The sequence below is a fragment of the Hypanus sabinus genome, chromosome 12 (genome assembly GCF_030144855.1).
Source record: "Hypanus sabinus isolate sHypSab1 chromosome 12, sHypSab1.hap1, whole genome shotgun sequence".
Taxonomy (NCBI): domain Eukaryota; kingdom Metazoa; phylum Chordata; class Chondrichthyes; order Myliobatiformes; family Dasyatidae; genus Hypanus; species Hypanus sabinus.
Genome location: NC_082717.1, coordinates 91,169,087 through 91,186,378, shown reverse-complemented (window position 1 = coordinate 91,186,378; position 17,292 = coordinate 91,169,087). Strand labels below are relative to the sequence as shown.

At 42.4% G+C, this 17,292-nt stretch overlaps 1 protein-coding gene across 2 annotated transcripts in view; it reads left to right on the top strand.

Annotated features, from left to right (window-relative positions):
• The window catches only part of dzank1 (double zinc ribbon and ankyrin repeat domains 1), a 144,428-nt gene that overhangs the window by 125,886 nt on the left and 1,250 nt on the right, over nt 1-17,292 (top strand). For both annotated transcript variants that reach the window (XM_059986442.1, XM_059986441.1), the window contains 6 exons: nt 2,123-2,226; nt 7,684-7,758; nt 10,423-10,522; nt 11,754-11,848; nt 14,713-14,793; nt 15,751-15,878. In XM_059986442.1, coding sequence (XP_059842425.1) covers nt 2,123-2,226; nt 7,684-7,758; nt 10,423-10,522; nt 11,754-11,848; nt 14,713-14,793; nt 15,751-15,878 — 583 coding nt within the window. The remainder of the gene's footprint in view (nt 1-2,122; nt 2,227-7,683; nt 7,759-10,422; nt 10,523-11,753; nt 11,849-14,712; nt 14,794-15,750; nt 15,879-17,292) is intronic.

Here is a 17,292-nt window from a genome sequence, read left to right as displayed (position 1 = left end):
TGCCTGCCCTATCAATACAATGTGAATCCTTGGACAGTAAGCTTCCAGCTATGATTTTTCGGCCATGGTTCAGTGATGTCTACAACATCATACCTGCCGATCTGCAACTCTGTGTGTGTGTGTGCTGCAAGTTCATCTACCTTATTCTGTATGTAAGACTGTAAGACATAGGACAGAATTAATCCATTCATCTCATTGACTGCCATTTAATCATGCCTGATTTATTTTCCCTCTCAACCCTATTTTCCTGCCTTTTCCCATAACCTCTGATACCTTTACTAATTAAGTATCTGTAAACCTCCACTTTAAATATACCCAGTGACTTGCTATGTTAATCTATGACTACAGTCCATCATTCATCAATAACTCCATTGGCATGATAATTGCAAGGTAAACTTAGCTGGCAGGTGGGAAACTATATTTACCTTGATGAAGCTTCCCTATAAGCCTGTACGTTGTGTAAGTTGCTCCATCGACAACCCTTGCAATCCGCAGCCTGTAATTTTCCTTTGGGAGTTGTGCTTTAGAACTGTGTTTTTGTGGTATCCTGAAGGATTCTGTGAACTGGACTCTCAAGAATGCAAGTATGGCCATGGCGGCCATTGTTGGAGTGGACTTCAGGCCAGACAACCAAACCAATGTTTAGTCGATATAAGTTCTGAGCCAGATTAAAAAGATTAAGGCATTGAGGCCAAGGGCAGGTTTTGAACCGGTGTTCAGCTCACTACTGCATGTCAGCCAGGATTCCCACCTGAGCCTGTCAAGTCAGTGTTGAACTGACTCTGAAATTGTGGCCTGCAGACCACAGGCTCCCGGACCGACTGTGCTTACCTCAGCATTGAACTGGTTTCGTGGCTGTGGACTCACCTTCGAGAACTCTGCAGTCCACGTTCTGTGTGTTTTTTTTACTGTTTCTGATGTTTGCACGACTTGTTCTTTTGTTACACAGTGAATGTTTGATGGTCTTTGTTGTGTGAGATTTTTCGTGAATTCTTTTGTGTTTCTTGGTTTTGTGGCTGCCTGCAAGAAAATGAATCTCAAGGTTGTATATGGTATCAGTATTTTAATAATAAATTTACTTTGATAGCAGTGTGGACCTGATCTAACCCCCATTGCCCTGTTGTATTCTCACCCGTGTGTGCCTCATCTTACTGCATCCGTCAGGTCGTGTTCTCAAGGATACTAGTCTGCCAGTTACACTCTCATCAGCACTCCCATCTTCCTGGTAACCCCAGGAAGCTCCATCTCTGCTTCCATGAGTTGCTGATGTTTCTGGTGGTTTCTGCTATCGATTATCAGAGTGGTTAATTCAATAAAAGCAGTACCATTTCTGCTGTCTTCTGTTAAAACTCTTACAGTGGAAAGATTAGGCCCAATTTCTCTTATCCACCAAGTCTTCACAAGCACATCTCCCCTCCATGTTGAACTCCATCGTGCGTGAGGAGCTAATGGACTTCATTGTCACCACAAACAATTTTATCCCAAAAGCATCTAACCTGAGCTTTGAGCTTCCTCTGGCTTCCTCTTACCCCTGGGCTCAAATGTCTGAGCCCCAACCCCTGCTGTTTCAACCCTGTGCTATCCTCCAATTTCCCTTCTTGGCCCTGATGCTAATAAAGAGCCTTGTCCTTAAAGTGTTTTTTAAACCTTGCCTCATTAACCAACATTTCAATTACCTGTTAGAATATTCAAGTGGCTCAGTGTCAAATTTTGTTCATTAATATTCTGGTGAAATATTTGTGAAAAAAACTGTAATGTAAATATCAGTTTTAAAAAAGTAAATGCTGGAAATGGTCAAATTGAACAATTCTGATGCATGGTCTCAACCCAAAATGTCAACCATCCATTTTCCACAGCAGATGCTGCTTGACCTGCTGAGTTCTTTAATTGTGTTATAAAGTTGGAAATGTTAGCCATCTCCTAACAGATCCTACCTACTGAGTATGCCCAGTATTTTCTGCATTAGGCCAATATTTTCACTATTTAGCTCTTGTTGTAATATAGTCTAGACATTTTTGTTTCTATATTTTTATAACCTTCTTTGCTGTTACTTACATTCAGTAACATTATTGGGTGAGTCTAAGGTGCCCAAACGATTCCTCACCTTTTTCTTCATATGCAGGGTATTGGAGAATGCAGTTGGATCACATCTGTGCACATCTGCGCAGTTATGCACATAACAACACTGAATTTCGAGCTCTTATTGGAGAACCTCAAATGGGAAAAGTAAGTAAACAAAAGCTCTGGACAGTTCCAGGGAAGTTGAATCAGTGGTTAAACAAAAGTCTTCAAACTTACTTTAAGAAACTGCTTTCCCACAATTGTAAACCCTGCAAGGGGTTTCCTAAAAGAGACCAGGCATTCTGCCATCAAAGAGTCCTAAAATGAGATGTCAGACTGTAGCACCCAAAACACATAATAATGGAGCCAAGTAGTCTTAAAAACATCAGTATTTCAATCCAAGTTGTTGACTGTCCATTTCCCAGATTCTGCCTGACCCATTGTGTTCCTCCAGTAGTTTGATTTTTAGATCAGATGTGTAGTCCCACATCTAGTTATGGGCGGTGAGAGCGATTAAATAAGGCCATCCCCATCCGTCTTTGTTGTCAAGACCCAGCAAGATAGTGCTAGACACCAGGCTGAAATGGCCACGACTGTGTTCAGCCAGAGGTGAGGTGGCAAGTGGCTGATCCAGTTCACTTCATGTAATGGCAATAAACGGCTGAGACTGTGGGTGCAGCAAACAGGTACACTGCAGAGCCAGCAGCACAGTTACTACACTGGCACTTCCTCCCCACAAACACCAAGAGAAATACAACCGATTAGTTATTGCCCGATCTGTGCAGTCGTAACCGTCCACATAAGGTGCCATTAGCAGTGCTGTCAAGTGGCAAGCACGCCATCCATGCAGATCATTTCATCATATCAGCGTATTGAGGTAGCTTTTATTTTTATTATTTATCAGTAGATTTGTGGTAATGTCACTTTGTGTGTGTGTGTAAGTTCTATGTACTGTGGTGTACACCTTGGTCCGGAGGACATAGTTTTGTTTGATGGTATACATGTACACGGTTGAATGACAATACACTTGAACTTGTACAAGGGAAGGTCAATACAGAATGCAGACTAAACTGTTCGTTTACAGGAAAAGTGCAGAGCAGGTAGAAAATAAAGGGGAAGGTCATGATGGGGTAGATTGAGATCAAGAATCCTTTATCATTTACTAATCATATAACATCAGGACTGAAGCTGTCCTCCATCCTGGTGGAACGTGCTTTCAGGCTTGTACCCTCTGCCCGAAGGGGGAGAGCAAAAGCGAGAATGTTCAGGGTGGCTCCTTTACAGAGCGAGAGGAAAGTGTAGACAGAGGCTACTCTTGACATTCAATGGCATTACCATGGCCTAGATGCCCACCATCAACATCCTGGGTTTCTGCACTGACCAGACCTATCCCATTAAAATCTTTGGTCAGAGGCTGGGTGTCCAGCGGTGACCAACTTACCTCCTGAAACCTTAAGATCTTTTCATCATCCACAAGTCAGGAACTTGATGTGGTACTCTGCCCTTCTCTGGATGAGTGCAACTCAAACCGCTCTCAGGGCGCTGTTTATCCACTTGTGCCAGTACTGTCGATCAGTAAGATCTTTCACCTCAGTGCCACTTTCCTATCCTGAACTAACCCCATATCTCTATGCCCCTTAATATCAAAGTTAGTATTACATCTTCTTTTTGCTCGCCTTCTCTTACCTCCTGAGGGCACTTTATGACCGACTCATCTCACAGTCGAGTGCACTGTGAGATCACTTACAGAAGGCTTTCATTGCCACTGTGCCCCCATCACAACCCTTGCTTTCTGGGGGTCAGCATGATCTGAGTTGTGAACTCAAATGTATTGAGTCAGGGTGACTTAATAATTTGTAAGACCATATAATCAAATACAAAGGAGCAAACTTAGGTCATTCGATGTATCAAGTTTGAAGTGCCACTTGATCATGGCAGATTATCCCTCTCAACCCTGTTCTCCTGCCTTCTCCCCATGACCTTTGATGCCATTACTAATCAAGCAACTAGCAACCTCCACTTTAAATATACTCAGTGACTTGGCCTCCACAGCTATCTGTGGCAATGAATTCCTCAGATTCACCGCCCTCTGGCTAAAGAAATTCATCCTCATCTCTGTTTTAAAGGGGCATCCTTGTATTCTCGGGCTGTGTTCCCCCCCCACACCCCAGTCCTAGACTCCCCCTCTATTGGAAGCATCCCCTCCACATCCACTTCATCTGTTCGATAGGTTTCAATGAGATTCCCCCCTCCCCCCCACCCATCGTTCTTTTAAACTCGGGCATGTACAGGTCCAGAGTTATCAAATGGTCCTCGTACAATAACGCTTTCATACTTGTGAACTTTCTCTGGACCCTCTCCAATGCCAGCACACCCTTTCTTAGAAAAGATACCCAAAACTGCTCATGATATTTCAAGAAGGATGAAATCGGAGTGCTTTGAGAATGGTATTGCAATTACCATAGAGCCCAAATCCGCTGCATTAATTGAAGAGTTTGAGACAGTTCATGAGAGTGTTTCCAGGTAGAAATTGATGCTGTGACAGAAGGAAGATATCAAGGCATGTTGAAATATGATAGGTTTAAAAACTGGAGAGGGATTTTCAGAGCAAAGGCCTGAAAGTACAGCCCCCGTGGTGGGAAAGGGAAGTTGAAAAGGCAGCTAAGGAAGCTTTGGAATCACTGAGTTTCCCGAATAAGATAATGCCTTTCAGAGCACTGCTGATCCTGCCACAGGGTTCTCAGACTCCTGCTAGTCTCAGTACCATTCACATTGGGGCAGGTCATAAACAAATTAAGAAACTCAGCAGGTCAGGCAGCATCTATGGAGAGGAATAAACAGTCGACATTTTGGGCCGTGACCCTTCATCAGGACTCTTACTCATAGATGCTGCCTGACCTGCTGAGTTCCTCCAGAATTTTGTGTGTGTTGCTCTGGATTTCCTTGTGTTATAACCAGCTTTAAGGAACCCCTTCAATGTTGACAGCAGCAGTCCCATTATTCAGTTTGTATCAATCCTGGGATATCTTGCTGGAGAAGGGAAGGGAATGGCTCATATGGTCTTTTTAACAACACTCTGCTTCTTTGTATAATCCTGTAAGAACTTTTGGATTTGAAGTGTAGACACCATAAAGTAGCAAATACAAAAGCAGTGTGATAACGAGAATATTGACGCTGTTGGTCAAGGTAAAAATATTGGCCAGAACATTGTGCAGATCTCCCCTTTGTTTCTTCATTGTGGGAGAACAGATGGAGCTGTGGTAGAAAGTGGCATCTTAAAAAGTACTCGCCCTATCTACTGGGAACATTGGCCTGAACTTGAAATCTAAGTTATGGGATTTAGAGGCCAACTGAGCTACAGCTACTGTCTGCATATGGATCGGTAAACAAGATGCTGGAGGAACTTAGTGTGCTAGGGAAATAGTTGGCATTTCAGGTTGCAACCCTTCACCTAGGCTGAAAGATAGAGGGGGAGTCAGCTAATATAAAGAGGAGAGGGGAAGGGGTGGAACATGCAATAGCTGGATTCAGGTGAGGAAGGGTGATAGGCAGATGGAGGAGGAAGGTGTAGAAATAATGAAAAAGCAAAGGTCTACTGATGATAGTAGATCAGACAGCATGAAATCTGCTCCCCCACCCCTGGTCCCTTTTCTTTCCTGATCAACCAAATTCCTCCTACAGCTACCTCAGCCCCCACCATCCCATTTGTTTACCTTCTGAAGGAGAATCCCAAGTGATTCTACAGATATATTAAGAGCAAAAGTATCACAAAGATCAAAATCGGTCCTCTTGAAGATCAGCATGGTCATCTATGCATGGAGCTGGAAGAGATGAGGGAAATCTTAAATGGATATTAGGATCTGTATTTATTCGGGAGATGGACACTGAGTACATAGAAGTGAGGCAAAACAGTGAGATCAATTACCATATGTGGATTGCAGAAAAGGACGCACTTGCTGTCTTTAAGCAAATTGGTATCCCCAGGGCCTGACAAAGTGTTCCCTTGGATCTTGTAGGATGGTATTGTAAGAATTGCAGAAGCCCCAGCAGAGGTATTTAAAACACCCTTAGCCAAAGGTGAAGTGCTGAAGGATTAGAGGATAGCTAATATTGTTACATTGTTCAAGAAAGGTCCTTAAGAATAAACTGGGAAATTATAAATCAGTGAGCCTGACGCCAGTAGTGGGTAAATTATTTGAAGGTATTCTAAGGGACCAGATATAAGTGTTTGGATAGACAGGGTCTGATAAGGAATAGTCAACATGGCTTTGTGTGTGGGAGATGGTGTCTAGCCAATCTTACAGTTTTACTTGGAGGTGGTCAGGAAAGTTATTGAAGGCAAGGCAGTTAATGTTGTCTACATGGAGGGCTTTGACAAGGTCCCACATGAGAGGTTGGTCAAGAAGTTTTAGTCACTTGACATTCAGGATGAGGTAGTAAATTGGATGTAACATTAGCTTCACAGGAGAAGCCAGAGAGTGACTGTAGCTGCTTGCCTCTCTGACTGGAGGCCTGTGACTAGTGGTGTGCCCCAGGGATCAGTGCAGGGTCCATTGATTGTCATCTATAGCAATGATTTTGATAATAATGTGGTGAACTAGATCAGATTGGGGGTGTACTGGACAACCAAGAAGACTATCAGAGCTTTCATGGGTTTGGAACCAGCTGGAAGAATGGGCTGGAAGATGGCAAATGGAATTGAAGTGTGAAGTGTTTCACTTTGGGAGGGTAAATCAGGGTAGGAATTACACAGTGAACAGTAGGGCACTGAGGAGCGTGGTAGGACAGAGCCATCTGGAAATACAGGTCTATAATTTCTTGAAAGTGGGTTCACAGATAGATCGGATCATACAGAGAGCTTTTGGAAGATAGGCCTTCATAAATCAGGATATTGAATACAGGAGTTAAAATGTAATGTTGAAGTTGTACAAGATGTTGGTGAAGCCAAATTTGGAGTATTGTGGTCACCATCCTCCAGAAAAGAGTACAGATAAAGTTTACAAGGATGTTGTTGGGATTTGAGGATCCGACAACACAGGGAAAGGTTGAACAGGTTAGGACTTTATTTCCTGGAGCTCAGGAGAATGAGGGGAGATTTGATAGAAGCGTTGGGCACAGCCTGTTTCTGTGCTGTGATTGTTATAGAAGTATATATAATTGTAAGGGTAAAGGCAAGCAGGCTTTTCCCACAGAGGTTGGATGAGTCTACAACTAGAGGCCATGAGTTAAGGGTGAAAGGTGAAATGTTTAAGGGGGACTTCTTCACTCAAAGGGTGGTGAGGGTGTGGAACAAGCTGCCAGCGGAAGTGGTGCATGCGGATTCGATTACAACATTTAATAGAAGTTTGAACAGGTACATGGAATGGGAGGGATATGGAGGGCTGTGTTCCATGTGCGGGTCGATGAGACAAGATAGAGGCCTGTTTTGGTGCCGCAGTGCCCTATGACCCTTTTGCCTACACCAGCTCCCTTATTTGATTCCGTGCAACACCTCCTCTCCCCTCCTATGGTTTGTTTGCTCCAGATTCTAGTATCTGTGCTCTCTTGTGTCCATGTCTGCATGGTTTTCATTTAAAGAACAATTATATGGCATTAATTGTGATCTTCTCTGTGTCCTGGCAGATCATATCAGCTACAGTCCATGAAGATGGTTATGAGCTCAGCCTCCAGCTGAACTTTGTCCTTGCAGGAAATAAGGTCAGTTCGGATAGGGAGGGAATAGTTAGATTATCTTACAGTAGGTTAGAATGTCTGTTCAACATCACGGGCTGAAGTACCGGTACTGTGCTGTAATATTAGTTCTATGTTTTATATTCTATATTTTGAGTTCTGTGAACCTGCAAAGGGACTTAGACAGATTAGGAGAATGGGCAAAAAAGTAGCAGATGGAATACAGTGTCGGGAAATGTTGCTCATGTACTTTGGTAGAATTAATAAAAGTGTAGACTATTTTTCATATGTTAAGAAAATTCAGAAATCGGAAGTGCAAGGGGACTTGGGAGTCCTCATGCAGGATTTTCTAAAGATTAACTTGAAGGTTGGGCCGGTGGTAAGAAAGGCAAATGCAATGTTAGCATTTGTTTTAAGTGGAATAGAATATAAAAGCAAGGATATAAAGCTGAGACTTAGTAAGGCATTGGGCAGATCACATTTGGGAGTATTATTCTAAGAAAGGATGTGCTGACATTGGAGAGGGTCTCGAGGGGGTTCATGAGAATGATCCCAGGAATGAAAGGCTTATCATATCAGGATCATTTAATGTCTCTGAGCTTGTATTTACTGGATTTCATTGAAACCTATTGAATATTGAAAGGCCTTGATAGAGTAAATGTGGAGAGGATGTTTCCTATAGTGGATGAGTCTTGGACCAGAGGGCAAAGCTGCAGAATACAAGGACATCCCTTTTGAACAGAGATGAGAAAGAATTTCTTTAGCTGAAGGATGGTGAATCTATGGAATTCGTAGCCACAGATGGCTGTGGAGGCCAAGTCATTAAAGTGGAGATTGATAGGTTCTTAGTCAGGGCTCAAAGGCTATGAGGAGAAGGCAGGAAAACAGGGTTGAGAAGGACAATAAATTAGCCATGATGGAATGGCAGAGCAGACTTGATCAGCCTAATGGCCTAATTCTGCTTTTTTGCGTTTCTTATGGTGTCTTAAACTCTTTGACAAGGTTCCACATGGTGAGTTGGTCAAGAAGGTTAGTGTGCATGGGATGCACACAAACAACAAGGGTGAAACAACAAGTTGGACGCAAAATTGTCTTGCTCTTGGGTTGCGTAGGGTGAAGAAGGTGGCCTAGGGTTGCAACAGTTTCAGATGAAAGTGTAAGCGAATACCAGATGGAATTCAACTTGGGTAATTTCAAAGTGATGCATTTTGGGAAGTTAAACCAGGACAGGACATACACAGTGAGTGGCAGGGCTGTAGGAAGTGTTATGGAACATGAAACTTAGGTATAAGTAGTGGTGAAGAAGGTGCACAGTATGTTTGCCATCATTAGCCTAGGTATTGAGTGTTAGAATTGGGATGTCATATTACAGTTGTACAAGTCATTTGTTAGGCTGCATTTGGATTATCATGTGCATTTCTAGTAACCACAGTACTGAGTGGATGTGATTACATTAGAAAGGGTACAGAAAAGATTCACAGTAGTGTCACCAAGACGAGAGGGCTTGAGTAATGGACATTTGATAGGCTGGGACTTTTTTCCCCGGAATAGAGGAAGAAAGGATATGCTGACATTGGAGAGGGTTCAAAGGAGGGTCACGATAATGATTCCAGGGTTGAAAGGCTTGTCATATGAGGAGTGTTTGATGGATCTGGGCCTCTATTCATTGGAATTCAGAAGAATGGGGGAAACCTCATTGAAACCTGTCTTATGTTGAAGGGCTTCAATAGAGTGGATGTAGAGAGGGTGTATCCAATGTTTGGAGAGTCTAATACCAGAGGACGCATCCTCAGATTAGAGGGGTGTCCTTTTAGAACGGAGATGAGGAGGAATTCATTTAGCCATAGAGAGGTAAATCTGGAATTCATTGCTACAGGCAGTTTTGAAGGGCAAGTCATTGGGTTTATTTAAAGCAGGGATGGATAGATTCTTGATTAGTCAGGGCTTGAAAGGATATGGGGAGAAAGCAGGAGATTGGAGCTGAGAGGGAAAATGGATTGGCCATAATGAAATGGAGGAGCAGACCCTGGGCTAAATGGCCTAGTTCTGCTCATATATCTTATGGTCTTGTGAGTAATTTATGGAAGTTTATAAAATAATGAGAGGCAGAGATAGAGAAGATAATCACAGTCTTTTTACCAGGTTAGGGGAGTCCAAAACTAGAGGTCATAGGTTTAAGGTAAGAGGGAAAAGCTTTACAGGGGATCAGAGAGTGGAATTAGTTGATAGAGACAGGTACGTGGATGGCAAGGGTTTAGAAGGATATAGGCCAAATGCAGGCAAATAGGTCGAACTTGGATAGACATTTTGGTCAACGTGGACCATTTGGGAGTTCTGTGACTATATAGATAAAATGCTGAAAATAATTTATGGATCAGGAGGGGAAGTGGTCCAGTTGCCATTCCTCCTTAGTGGGATTTGAACTCATTGGTTCTACAGGGATATATTTTCTGTTTCAAGAGCACTGAATGTTAAGTCATATTACTCACTAGAGCTGCAAATTAACTCATGCTTTGGGAAATACTAAAGCATGAAATGTTTTCACAGTCTGACACCAAGAATGTACTATGAAGCCCTGAGGAGGTCCATATTCGACAAAGCAGTTAGTGAACCTAAAGTTATAGAAAGCTTACTGTGATATTAGTGCTTTCCTTCCATGCTTTTTGTGGGTTTTTTTTCTTCCTCCAACAGAACCTACTAACTAGAAACTCGTCAAAGATTTCAGAGAGCAACTACCTCAGCAGCGTAACTGAGGGGAGAGACCTGCTGTACGGCAGTCTGACTAGTCTGGGTAAATTTCCCCGTTTCACAGTGTTCTGTCAGCTGGACCAAATGAGAGGATGGTATTCAGAGGACAAAATTTCAGCAAGTAAAACCAGTGTGACATCACCTTGTTGGTATTTTGCTGTGAAAGGTATCAATGGGAGGAGTGAGCTGGGTTGATGCCTGGTTACAAAATATGAACTGTTTCAGTCCAGAAACGAGTACCACCTGAACTAGTCTCAGAACTGAAGCTGCAGAATTCCTCAACTATGAAGGCACTAGTGTACATTTCACCTGTATCCTCTAATGCAGATTTATTGGAATAGAGCAACTGATAATTTGGAAAGCTCATTAGAATTGATGAACTAGCTAACTCTATTTTTATGCTGTGCATGATTTATGTACTTGTTACTCTACTGTCCTTTTCTGCCACTCTTGGCAAGGAGTTTGTATGTTCTCTCTGTAACCTCATAGGTTTCCTCCCACATCCCAAAGACACACTGGCTAGTAGGTTCAGTGGTCAAATGGGTGTAATTGGGCAGTATGCACTCGATAGGTCGGAAAGGCCTGTTACTGTGCTGTATCTCTAACTAGAAAAAAGAATATTATCACATTTACTGGTAGTGCTCACTCGAATCTAGTAATGGTCCTTGCAATATCCACCTCTGAGCAACAGAATATACTGTATATCATAATGTCACCTGTGGCCAGTTGATGTTCCTCAGTCTAATTAATTACCATAAATGATGATAAACTTATATCTGTGTATAGTTCTCTGGGGAAAATCATATGCCACATCCCACCATCTTGACTTTCCAGTTACCCTGTCTTGCCTAGAAATTGGCATTAAATGTACATGTTTGTATGTTGTTTTGTATGTAAACATTGGATCACTCAGGTTTATTATCAGCTCAGTTAATGAACATGAGGAGACAGGATCTGTCACTTTAGCTTGGCATACCTGACATTTCCAGCAGTCTAAAACTGGGTTGGTCCCGTATTGCTTTACCCTACATTTGCATTTTAAAGTTCCCAAATGAACCAGGCAGATGGTAGTTCAACAGCAGGGGAAAGCTTTGTGCTTCAGAGGTTTTACTAATGTGAATCAAATGAAATCTTTGAATCATTTCTCAGTTTTCACAAGAGACATGCAAAAATTAACATGAATAACTAATTTCTGCTGAGGAACTGCCTGTGTTCAAAGTTCTAGGTGTAAATGGCCCTGTTGTTACCTCTCTGTGTAATGTTCCTGTTTCCAGGTAGTGAGCATCAGTCAGACGGAGCAGACACCTACAAGAAGCCGAAAAAATCGCGGAGGAAAAAAGAAGTGTTGGTGAAAGAAGACAGGCTGCCAGTCAGTATCTTTCATAGTAACTGTTATGTACTGTTTAGTAGTGACACTTGGGATCCCTTTAGATTATGTAATGAGATGTATCAGAGTTCTGTGCTCATGAGAGGAAGTCCTGATGAGCAAAGACTGGGCAAACAAACCAGGGAGGCTCTTCAGCACCTCTCCCTGCAAACCATTAAACACTGTTTTCAAATCCTTCCTCAGATTCCTGTTATTCCATTTATGTACAAATATATTTTATGGTTTTGTTTCTCAATGACCCAAATCTTGAATTAAAGAATGGGTCGGATTTGTCAGACACATTAGTTCAGGAGTCCCTCAGACCAGTCGGCCACTCCACGTGGCTTCCAGCGGAACTACCAGCAGCCTAGGCCCAGTTCAGAGATCCTGCCCACTTCAGTGGCCATGATAGAGCTTTATGGCATAAAGCAAAGTTATACTTTTTGAATACTTTACATCAATTTGATATTTTAAATAATTTAGGGTGCCATGAACTATGCTGTAGATCTGGAACTTAGGTATTGAGCAGAGCTTTGCTGGCTGCCAGAGCTGTCCATGGCTTTCAGGGCTGGATCTCAGCCAACACTGTCTGTCTTCCCAATCCTGCTCTCTGTAAATCTTGTGCCATCAATCTGTAGCAGGCTCCTGTGCAGCCATTGATGTAGACTGTAACATTGTGGGCCTTGCCACAATATCCATGGATAGAGAGGTGGAGAGAATAAAGTTCTAAGAGTTTGTACAACAGTTTCCCCAACTGCAAAGAAATTGCCAGGCACCTGTTAAACAGCTTCTCTTTAAGCTCTTTTAATGACCTAAAACATTACACTGCACAGAACTTGCTCCGTGCAGTGAATTTAGTCACAGCCTAAAAACACACTTGAAGGGTCTCGACCTAAAACATTGACTGTCCATCTCCCTGCTGCCTGACACAGATTTCCTCCAGCAGTTTGACTTTTGATCCTGAGTACACATTGTGCAGAAAAACTTGCAGAGGTCTTCCCTGTGCAGACTCCTGCTACCGTGCATGGCAATGATTCCACAGAGAGTGTACTGTGCAGTGAATGGGGTGGGTAGAAATGATATGAGGCTGAGCTTTGAGTATCTCGTTGAGTGGGAGATTATTATGGGTTGAAAAGAGACAACCTGCTGGAGGATTCAGCAGCACCTGTGGGGACAAAGGTACAGTCAACATTTTTGGGTGGGGTGAGAGTGGACTGTAGAAACAGGGAGGGGAACTATGGAGCAGGGGATAGCTCAGCTGGAGAAATGATTGGACCTGGATTACTCAAAGTATCCACCTGGAGATTTCTGACTGCTGCCAGTTGTCCAGAAAGGGTCAGACTCTTTACACAATCACAGAGCACATCTTTGCTTGAACTGGCCTAAGGGAACAGCAGCGTTCCACACCAGATTGTGTCAAAATTAATGCTGAATGCCTTGTTACCTTAATGGCGCCCAACAAACGCCTAAAGGATCCACACTGTAGTTCCATTAGTGCACAGCCAGTGCATTAAATAGCCACTGGGATTTAATAATTTAATTACACAAGATGGTGTAACATGCATGTTAGGCTTTCCATTGAATCTGCTGCTGAAACTCTGGTATTTCCCCCACGTGATTTAATCATATTTCTCTGCAGACAAACCAAAGACCTGTATTTTAGGAACCCACCTTATCATTACTGCAATTTTTTTTAAAAATCCAGATCAGGCCGCTTCTGTGCGCTGGGTCAGAAGCAGGCATCTCCAGTATATACTGTTTGAATTTCAGATTTCCAGCATTTGTTTTTCATTTGTCCAGCTGGTTAATTCCATGGAGCAGATGGTGGAGATGGTACAGGTGTCCCAACTTCCAACATCTGCTATCCTCCTACACACTCTGCTTTCTGCTTCCCTCCACAACTGGGGCAACAATAAAACTCAAATAATTTTAAAAAAGAAAAAAAAAAGCCAGATTTTCTCCTAGCCCATTTCTTGGCCCAGTCCTGACTGTTTCTACTGATCCAGACCCTGCATTGAATGGCCTCACACCAGACTCCCCACAACCAAAGTCAAGCTCTTGCCTCGTTCTTAGTCACTCTTGCTCACAGTGCTTCGAGTACAAGTTAATGACAGCCACGGTGGAGCTGGGATCTTTGCTGAGTTTCGGCCATCAGCAGGCAGACAATACAGTAAGCTCAGCTGATGCATATTTCATTGCAGTGGTAACTCCACTGAAGTTGCACATACTGTAGGCCAGGTCAGAGCATCTGGGAAGGTTTCCTTTGTTGCTGTTAATTAACTAATTAGATTATTACAACACTCTGCCAGTTTAATTACCATCTGTACAGCAAATGCATTTTTCTAATTAACTGATTTCAAATTCGTACCGCTTCATTATTAGACTGGGCCTCTGAATTAGTATTACTCTCTAACTCTGATCTGATCTGATCTGATCCCACAACCTGTGGGACACCTTCAAAGACTTGACAACTCATTCTCAGTATTATTTATTTATATTTGCAGTTTGTCTTTTGCATTTTGGTTGTTTTCAGTCTTTGGAGTGTTCAGTACTGTTTCACTGATTCTACTGTATTTCTTTATTCTGTAACTGTCCATATGAAAATTAATCTCAAAGTATTATATGGTGACATATAATGTATTGATAGAAATTTGTTTTGAACCTTTTGGAGCCTGTCCTATTCTGACAAACTATTTCTTCCCACTGAAGCTGCGTGTCTTGCTGAGTGCTGCCAGTGTTCTGTTTTTGCTCTGAATTGACTAGCTCAGTCATAAACAAAGGTATCACACACACGAGGGGGGCACATCAGTTCTGCCCCGCCTGGACTGCTTGCTACCCACACACTGCACTGCACTCTCTTCCTGCAGACAGAAGACCAGCAGCTGCTGAAGGAAGTGGGACCTACTGGCCTGGGGAGGATCTCGGAAGTACAGCAGTTACTCGATGAAGTAAGTTAGACATTGTGGTATCATTTGACTCACAGGAGTGGATTGATCTATGTCTAAATTAGGATAACTGGCCTAAGAATTAGAGATCTTCTTCATTGAAGCAAGTGAAATGATTTGGAAAGCATTCCTAAAAGTGGGATATAACCAGATATGTAGGTATGTTAATTTGCTCCTGGTGTAGATGGGATGAAGGAGAAAGGGAGAAAAGAGCATGGATGAGGGGGCGGGGGGTTTGAGTAAAGAGAGGTTACACTGAAATAACTAGCAAAACAGAATAGAGGGCTGGTGTGGACTCATTGCACAGAACTGACAAGTTGGAAGTAAAGATGACTGGACTGGAAAAATGGGAGGTTGCTACTTTTGGGGAAAGGGAGGACAGATCTTTCAGAGTCTGTATGGTACAGTACACACACACACTCACTCAACTGAACACCACTCTCTTTGTGATTTTTGCTTTCTTTCTCAATTCCTGCTAAAACATTGTTTACATTTACATTTATTATTATATTAAATTTGCCCTTTACTGTGCCTATTGTCTTTATTAGTTATTGTACTGTCTTGCACTGTTTTGTGCACTTTATGTAGTCCCGTGTAGGTCTGAAGTCTCATGTAGTTTTGTGTTGTTTCATTTTTACTGTGTACTGTAACAGCAGTTATGTTTGAAATGACAATAAAAAGCGACTTGACTTGAGTCTATAAAACCATAGTATGTGTGCTCTTTTTCAGCCCTAAAGGGGACGTAACTTTAAGGTGTTTGAAGGATGGGTGTGTGGAATGTGCTTTGTGCTGCTAGGGGTGATGGTAGAGACAGATGCATTAAGGACATTTAATAGACTAGTAGATAGACATGGATGAAAGCAAAATGAGGGAGGGAAGAGTAGGTTAAAGGCCGAAGGGCCTGTACTGTTCTATGATTTAACGTAAACATTGTGCTGTCTGTATTTGTGACTGTTGCAGGGAGCAGATCCAAACTGCAGCAATAGTGATGAAAGGCCAGTGTTAACTGTGGCTGTTCTGAACCAATATCATGAGGTGATACCGGTTCTGGTGCAGAAGGGAGCAGATATTAACCAGCAGTCTGGCCGGTAAGGAGGAACATGTGCATCATTTTCTTGCTGACCTGTGTTTCTGAAGGGTCAAATTGACCTGGGACAGTGGTACCTACAAGAAAACAACAATTACCCACCAAGATAGAATGACATTCTGGCATTGCTCTGGGTTGTAACAACACTTCCTATAATGACATACATGTGTTTATTCCAGCTGTCTAATAAAACCAAGCTCCAGATGATATTCTTTAGTTTAAAAACTCTATAGTTCCATTGTTCAACACAATTTAAAAGTCCATTTTGAAGTATTCCAAATGGATCTTTAATCTTAGTGTCAGCAACAGAAATGCTATTGTTAATTGACAGTGGATTGGTGACTAGAAAGCTGGCAGTTCACTAAGTCAGAGGCTTATCTCCCAGTGAGATCTGAGTTCCTGAACTGAGTTAGGTACTCAGGATCAGGCTCTGGGTGAGAACAACCGGCACACTGACAACAGCAAACATAATTTTTTGCTGCAAGAGACCAGAGTCCTATTTTGCCGAAGGTGGAGGGCATGGGGGAGAGGGGAATGAAGGGCAGGGGTCTAACCGCACTAATGGCCCTTGCTATTGACGCAGAGCAGTTTTGGGTTTCCCAGCTGATCGTCATCTCCTTCAGGTTAACATTATAGATTTGGTCCAAATCACATCAGAGTCATTTCCACATATTTAAAGGTCCTGATTGTCACGGTGAGCAGATTGGATCAGAAAAGCCAGTAGCCCAATCCAGCATTACTGACTTTCTGGGACGAGGTCAAGGCTATTGCATTAGGATCGTGGATTATAGGAGTTCCTAAATTGTGCCGTATTGTTAAAAGGTTGGATTTATGAAATATCCAACCCAACGCAACCTTGTCAGTGCTAAATACCCCTTCGTCCTTTCTCAAATGTATATAGCTTCCACTTAAATGTACCTCTGTCTATCCTCATAATTAAAGAGAGTAGCTCTATTTGAAACATACAGCAAAATGCTTCAGTTTGCATCAGATAAGCGAGGAATATGCTTGTGTTGACATGCTTCTGCCATTCACTACTCACGAACCTTAACCATACAACTTTGGAATAAGGAAGGGAACTGGAGCACCTGGAGATCACGCACGGTCACTAGGAGAACGTACATACAGACAGCGGCAGGAACTAAATCACGATTGGTGATCCCTGGCACTATTAAGTGATGCGCTAACCGGCTCGCTTAATTACTTCGCATGGCAGCAAATTCCATTTTCTAACCACTCAATAATTCTCTTTTAATTTTGTGATTTTGTTTTATATTTTTCATGTTCTCCATGTCTACCTTATTAAACCTGTTTGAAATGTACAAAGATCACAGGTACACTTCTCTGAAGAGAACTGGTCCCTGTGGGAAATGAGGCAATCAGGAAGGAATCTTAGGGAACCATAATTTTTACTT